Source organism: Mustela erminea, chromosome 6, assembly GCF_009829155.1.
Source record: "Mustela erminea isolate mMusErm1 chromosome 6, mMusErm1.Pri, whole genome shotgun sequence".
Classification (NCBI taxonomy): domain Eukaryota; kingdom Metazoa; phylum Chordata; class Mammalia; order Carnivora; family Mustelidae; genus Mustela; species Mustela erminea.
The window spans coordinates 90,307,109-90,315,198 of record NC_045619.1 but is presented as its reverse complement, the minus strand read 5'-3'; the positions used below and the strand labels follow the sequence as shown (position 1 = coordinate 90,315,198).

General features: G+C 34.9%; 1 protein-coding gene across 1 annotated transcript; it reads right to left on the bottom strand.

Moving 5' to 3' along the window:
- Positions 1-3,939: 3,939 nt before the first annotated feature.
- On the bottom strand, positions 3,940-4,887 carry LOC116592561 (olfactory receptor 12-like). The gene has a single exon (XM_032345718.1). The coding sequence runs from the start codon at positions 4,885-4,887 to the stop codon at positions 3,940-3,942; it is 948 nt and encodes a 315-aa protein (XP_032201609.1).
- Positions 4,888-8,090: the final 3,203 nt, after the last annotated feature.

The following is an 8,090-nucleotide window of genomic DNA, read 5'->3' as shown; positions in this document are numbered from 1 at the left end:
TATTAAATTTTTTTTTCTCAATTTTATTTTTTTTTTCCTGTGGATGAGAAACAATTCACACTCCCAAGGCACAATTGATCAACCTACATTTATTCCCTGGAAATTTCTTTTTCCCTTGAATTTTTTTTCTTTGCACTGAAACTTCCAGAAAAGTTTATTAGATTGGCTGATATGTTTATATTAAAATTATGAAGAAAACCTGTTTTCTACACAACAATATGTTCATGCATTTTTTTTCTGATTCTATTTAGTTGTCTGTGCTCCCATGCGTTTCACTGAGTTTCTTTAACATAATTATTTTGAATTCTCAGGCAAATTGTAGATCCCCTTTTCTTTGGGGTCAGTTACAAGATCTTTCATTTGTTGATGTCATCATTTTTGTCTGATTCTTCATGATCTATGTGGCTTTGCATTGGTATCCACTTGTTTGAAGGAGCAAACTTCTCCTTCAGGATTTATGGACTGTTTTGGCAGGTGAAGTCCTTCTTTTGGTTCCCTGAGCTGATGGAATTATCTCCAGAATTGCAGTAGTGCTGGATTGGAGCCAATTTGAGGCTATCACTGGGTCTGTAGTGGGGTCTGTATTTGGCATGCTTATTACCAGGGGCTCCGGTGGGCATTTTTCGTCTGGCCTCTGGGTAGATGGGACTACCTCCAGTACTTTGTTCAGGAGGGTGGTACTAAGATGAGGATCTGCTTCAAGGTCCATAGTCAGGTCCTCAGTCGCAATCTATCACCAGATATACAAGTAATAGTATCTCCTGCTGCATCCCCAGACCTGCAGGACTGCTGGCCGCTGTGGCTGTAGGGGCCTGGAGTCAAATATATGGCCCTTTTGGATCTTTGGGTGTGCAGACAGAAGAGTTTCCTGCTTAATCCCTGTGTCAGCAGGACACCTTAAGAACTGCTGCTGGGACAGGCTGGAACCCCGTTACAGGACTGCTCAGAATCTACAGTCTTACTCAGTTTGATGGGCTTATCTCCAGGAGCTCCCAGACTCTGGCTGAGAGGGGCTAGAGCTTGTTTGCCACCTATTTCAGCGTCCACAGACAAGATGGGAGTTTGTATGCTTGTTATCCAACCCAGGGATGGACATGGTTGCTTTTAAGTGCCTTGCCATATGGGACTGGCCACAGGATCAAATCAAAGGGGCTGTATTTGAGTCTTCAGGGGTTTAGAGCTGTTTCCAGGACTGTAACTGGCACCATGTTGACAAGTTAAGCTGCTTGATTGTGGGCCAGTGATCTCAAAACAGCTCTCTACAGTCTTGAACTGCACAGTCTCTGGTCTGGATCCCAAACCTCCCACAAAGGCAGTTTTGTCGGATAGATGACAAATTATTGTTCAGGAATATGAGGCGTGGATGGCTTATTCCATCATCTTGCTGACATCACTCTTCTCTTCTGCTTTGTAATTTTTGAAGGATATTTTTCTACTGCATCATCCAAGGAATTTTATAATTTTTTACATTGAGGTCTTATACATCTTTTGCTGAATTATATTAAGTCCTTGATAATCTCTGATACAGATATAAATAGTGTAGCCTTTTATTAAATATTTTAGTTGTTCACAGGGAGAGGGAGAAGCAGACTTGCCAATGAGCCAAAGCCCAATGCAGGGCTCAATCCCAGGATCTGAAAATCATAACCTGAGCCAAAGGCTTAACCATTTGAGCCACCCAGGCACCCCATGAAATTGATTTTTTATATTAATCCAGACATTTACATAAATACTTCCTTCATATTTTCTTTATAAATAATCATGTAAATGAACATATTTGAAACATACATATTTTCTTTGTAAATAATCATGTAAATGAATAAAAGTCATGTAAATGAACTGTTCATTTACTTAAGTTATAAGTAACTTAAGTTATAGGTTATAACATATATGTTCATATACTTAATCCCTTATACTTGAAATTTCTATTTATCATCACATTGCTCTTGCTAGATATAATAAGATGCTGAACTGCATCTTTTTGGGGATAATAGACATTTGTCTGTTTCTTAATTTTTCTATTCTTAATTTTAAAGAAAATATATCTAACATCTTCCCCTTTAGAATGTGTGTTCATTCAGTTTGTATAAATGTAATTTGACAGATTAATGAAGTTTAGTTGTTTTTCTTTAAAAAGAAAAAGGTTTTATTTATTTATTTGAGAGAGAGAGCATGAACAGGGAAGAGGCAGAGGAAGAGGGAGAAGCAGACCCTCCACTAAGCAGGGAGCCTGACACAGGGCTTGATCCCAGGACCCTGAGATTATGACCTGAGCTGAAGGCAGATACTTAACCGACCAAGCCATCAAGGTGCCCAGAAGTTTTGTTATTTTTCTGATTTCACTGTTTTTAAAATCCTAAAATAGAGTAAAAAGTAAACTTTTTACTCTTCAAATACTCTTTCATCTATGAGATATTGTTTTTTACATTTAAACAACAATAAAAAGTTATCATCTAAATAAGTCAAGTACATCAGAATAAGAAACATCATTTAAAGAATCCTTAACATTAAAAGTAAACAGAAAAATTATTTATATAATGATGAAAACAAAAATAAATTACTTGGAAAATTATGTAAAAGTTTTAAATATGTCATTAAAATAAAAACAGAAAATAAAGTAACCAATAATTCCACATATGAATTCAGAAATGTATATATGCAGATATCATATTGATGAACCTATTAATTAATGAACATATTAATTAAATGTATTAAATTTATGAGTTGTAATTTTGAATATATCTTAACAATCAGAAACTCAAAATTCTCATAGTATGAAGTCAAAATTATGGCAAATTTAATTAAGGAATATAAACTGGAGACACCTGGGTGGCTCAGTCAGTTAAGTGTCTGCTTTCGGTTCAGGTCACAGTCCCAGGGTCCTGGGATGGAACCCCATATCAGTCTCCCTTCCCTGCTCGGTGGGGAGTCTACTTCTCCCTCTCTTTCTGTCCTTCCTCCCACTTGTGCTTTCTCTCTCTCATGTTCTGTCTCTCAAATAAATAAATAAAATCTTTTTTAAAAAGAACATAAAAAGATGAAGTTCTAAGGATTAATAATACAAAGTATGGAAAACCACAGACATCAAAAGAATTAAATTATAGTAAGATGTGATTTTATGTTCCTCCATACCAATATTTTTTCAAATCTAAAGAAAAATAAGGATTTTCAATCAATATACAGGTTGTGAAAATGATCCCAGAACATAAATAGACAGTATTGAAACCAATAAACATGAGTGATACTGGAAAGATTATCAAACATTTATTATAAGATCCCATGACAAAATAGTTTTATAGGAACCACATTTATTTATTTATTTATTTGTTCATTCATTTTTTACTTTTTTGCTTCTTGATGGAATCATTAATTTTTGGATGATGGAAGGATATTATGAAGGATATTATTAGTGTAATACTTTGTACCACTCCTTTGTATAATTTAGACAAAACCAGCAATTTACATTACCATAGCACTTGAATTCTCATTTGCAAAGATTGGACAGTGGCAAACTTGATTATGATTTGGAGAAAACAAAGAGCATAGTATGTGTCTCTTTCAGCTTTTTTCTTCTCCTGATACATAGATGGATAAGTAAATACACATATTCACATATATTTGTAGATATTATATCAATAAGTTGAATGTATTAATGTAGTATACTATATTTGTAAGTTGCAATTTTTCATACACCTAAGTAAATAAAACATGGAGAACAAGGCTATATAATAACTAGACATCACACCATGAAATAATTATGTAGGATTATGAAAATCTATATTGGTTCTTAGTCTTTCCTAAAGAATCTATTGATGTTATAAAAAATAAAACAAACCTTGATCTTCAAAACTTTTGGATGGCTTTTGTTGAAACTATTCTATAAAAAATTCTTGAAAATATTGCTTTTAGTTTATCTGCAGTTTCATAGATGGCTGGGTGTCAATGAAAAGATAATTTTTTTAACAATACTCTTTTCACAGCATTTTTCACCTCTCTGTTCCTTAGACTATAAATCAGTGGATTTAACATAGGGATGATAAGAGTATAGAACACAGCTATAATCTTGCTTTTTTCTGGTGAGGACATGGCCCCAGGCTGGGCATACATAAAGAACACAGTACCATAGAATAAACTCACCACAGTGATGTGAGAGCTGCAAGTGGAGAAAGTCTTACTCCTGCCATGGGTGGAGGGGATCTTCAAGACAGTTGATAGAATATAAGCATAGGAAACCAAAATGACAGTTGTGGTGGTGATGATGATGAGGGCAGAGAGAATGAACAGCACAATCTCATTCACAAAAGTGTCATCACAAGAGATCTTGATCAGGGCTGGGACATCACAGAAAAAGTGGTCCAGTTGGTTTGCTCCACAGAAACGCAAACTGAAGGTGAAACCTGTTTGTATCATGGAATTAATGCCTCCACATATATAGGAGCCAATCACCAAACGAGCACAAGCCTGTTGAGACATACGTACAGGATAGAGGAAGGGCGAGCAAATGGCTGAGAAGCGATCATATGCCATAATGGCCAGAAGAAAGCCTTCGGTCCCAACACAGAGAGCGAAGAAAAAGAACTGTGTTGCACAGCCATTGTAGGAAATTTTCTTGTCCTTTGACAAGAAAGTAGCCAGAGTTTTGGGAGCAATGACTGTGGAGTAACAGAGATCTAAATAGGACAAATTTCTGAGAAAGAAATACATAGGTGTATGAAGTTTGGAGTCTATTTTAATGACAATTATCATGCTAATATTTCCCACCACAATGACCATGTAGATGAGCAAGAAGAGTAAGAATAAGAGAATCTGTATGTCTGGAACTGTTCTGAATCCCAGCAGAATGAACTCACTCACTTCTGAGTAATTGTTATTCAGCTCTTTCTTCATAGCTGAGACCTATCTGAGAAAATGAGTGGATGGTCATGACGCCTATGGAATGCAATGCCTTGTTAATATTTGGTTCCTGAGGTTCTCAGTAGAAGGAAAAGTATTGAGAGGTGTGCTTGACTACACATCTGACAAAACAGTCTTATTTCTTCTAATATATTCAGTATCCTTGTCATATGGGAAATGTGGATGGGCAAAGGATGTCTGGGACAAGTGATGACATCAGTCATTCTATGTCATTTGCTCCAAGCTATGGAATCACGTGTACTGGGTCCAAATTTTACCTCTTTCAATCCAACAGAACCTAAAATAACTATCTGCATTTCCAATGCCTTGAAATCTTCTGTCAGATGGAAGATACTAATAATACCTACATTATAGGACTCCTATGAAGATAACATGAGACTGAGTGTTAAAAGAAATATTTACAATTACTAGAACATCTTAAAAGCATAATAAATATTAGCCAACAAGCAGCTAAAAATTATTTTTAAATTATGAATGGCAAACTGGGTGAAAACATAGTCATTTCCTTTCCCACCACAAGATGCAGTTAATTTGGTTCTCAAAACATGGATATTAGGAAACATGGATTTGCTGTTTCATGAGGGAGAATGAGCATTAGTCTCAAAGAAAGTCATGTGACATGATGAATCAAACTCCTCCAGGAATGCTCTGTTCAGCTTCTACTTCCTACATCATCTACTCTGAATCTCTAATCTCTGATTCTGGTATATCCACTCTTGTTGGCAGCCGAACCCCAACATGACTTTTTCCTTTTCCTGTTAAATGCTAATGTCCTAGTTATGGAAATTATTCTCTTTACATAGAGGTATTATGGTTGAAATACAAGATTAACTTCCCTAACAAGAAGTGGTTTTTTCCTTAACTATGTTGTTAATTAAACTGAAGATATTTATGCAAATAGAGCAAAAAAAATCAATACTGTTTGTTGTTTGCTTTCTCAAGTAACTATCCATCCTTATCAAACACTAAAGAGACAAAGGTGCACATGGATAAAATATTAATAATTTTTAGATATCAGAAAAATTATATCCAGGTGAAATAAAGGAAATTTTATAATTCTGTGGTCCATTACTCTTTATAATTTCTGAACTGGCAAAAAAAAATTTTCCCTAAAGGAACTTATGGCCATATTTGAAGTCACATTTTTATTTAGAAATTTACATAAAATTCAAAGTACAGTAGAGTCAGAAGTGAAACTGATTTAGCTTCTGTTGCTATTTTTGTGTATGTGAAGTCAAAATGTTTTATTAGTTAAAAGTGTGACATGGGGAGTTAGAGAGGAGAAGGGAATTGGGGGAAATTGGAAGGGGAGGTGAATAATGAGAGACTATGGACTCTGGAAAACAATCTGAGGGGTTTGAAGTGGCGGGGGGGTGGGAGGTTAGGGTACCAGGTGGTGGGTATTATTGAGGGCACGGATTGCATGGAGCACTGGGTGCAGTGAAAAAATAATGAATACTGTTATGCTGAAAATAAATAAATTTAATTTAAAAAAAAAAGGGCACTTGAAGTAATGAGCATCGGATGTTATATGCAACTGATGCATCACTAAATTCTACTTCTGAAACTAATAATACAATATGTTAATTAAGTTGAATTCAAATAATATTTTTTAAAAAATTATAATAAAAACAAAAATGCAAAAAAAAAAAGTGTGACATTTTAATTCATATAAACTGAGTTTTAATCCATGTCCTGCTACTCACTGGCTAACTAATCTTAGGCAAGTTGTTCAAATTCTACAGAGCCTCAGTTTTCTCATCAGCGAACTGTAGTTTAGAACATTTACCTCATAGGATTATTGTTATAAGGATTAAATTAAATGATGTATATAAATTAGATGAAATATGTAGCACCTGAGAAGAAAAAGGTACTCAAATAATAAATCTGTGAAAGATTGAACTTAAAAAAAGAAATGTTTGCTAAGTTAAGAAAATGATCCTCAAAAAAGTTGATTTCCAAAAACCATGTACCTTACTTGAGATCCAGCAGATTCCAAACAAGCATCATTGAAGAATTTTAATAACTGATCAATCCATTAATAGAAGCTTTGAGAAAACTGTAGTTAATTACAAAAGTGCTTCACATTACATGTTAGACTTAGTCTACTATCTGAGTACACTCAATCAGTGTTTTTTTTTTTATTTATTTCTAAGTCTCATGCACCTCATTTTTACTTAACTGAACTAAAAGAGAACCTTAATTGGGTCTTCAGTTATAACTTCAAGAAATATCTTACTCTTTATATTCTGCAAATACAGGACTGCAAATTCCTATGTTATCTGTCATAAGTTTGACTTAGCCACATTGTTATTAAAACCGAGAAGGGAGATTAGAAATATATGTATATAAATGTGTGACCTTCTTGAAAAGTAAGAAGGCCCTAGAGGTCAATTAGGTCAGTGTTTGACAAACTTCCCTATACCTCAGAAGCAACTGGGGAGCTTTGTTTTGCTCTGCTCTTAAGACTGATTCTTAGATCACACCTTATTCTTAATTAATCTGAATATGGAAAATTATATATTAGTGAGATGAGTGTGGAGAAGCTTTCATCTATATTTTAAAATTTCCAACGGACTAAAGAAATCAGTTCCTATGTAGAAGTTTGAGAATTAATTAATTTGGCCTTCTCCTTTCTTCCTGGAAGAATAGTGATTGCCTCACCCAAATTCAATCAAAATCATCATTAATTATAAAGTTTCTTCTAAAAAAACACTCATTATTTTACAAATACTAACTCCAGCAATTTTTATCTTTATCCAACACAAATGTGTAATAAATGAAATTCATTTCTTGCTTTTCTCTCTCTTTTTTTTTTAAGATTTTATGTATTTATTTGACACAGAGGGAGAGAGAGCACAAGTAGGCAGAGAGTCAGGCAGAGAGAGAGGGGAAACAGGCTCCCTGTTGACCAGAGAGCCCAATGCGGGGCTCGATCCCAGGACCCTGAGCTCATGGCCTGAGTCAAAAGCAGAGGCTTAACCCACTGAGCCATCCAGGTGCCCCTATTTCTTGTTTTTCTGGTGCAATAGATGTTTCAAGTAGATCACTATGGGGTTTTGTTTGTTTGTTTTATAATTTTTTAATTTTTCAATAAACATATTATTAGCCCCAGGGGTACAGGTCTGTGAATCTCCAGGTTTACACACTTCACAGCACTCCCCATAGCACATACC

Excerpts from the sequence above, each read along its gene's own strand:
- LOC116592561 (XM_032345718.1), bottom strand. The coding sequence starts at position 4,887 with ATGAAGAAAGAGCTGAATAACAATTACTCAGAAGTGAGTGAGTTCATT.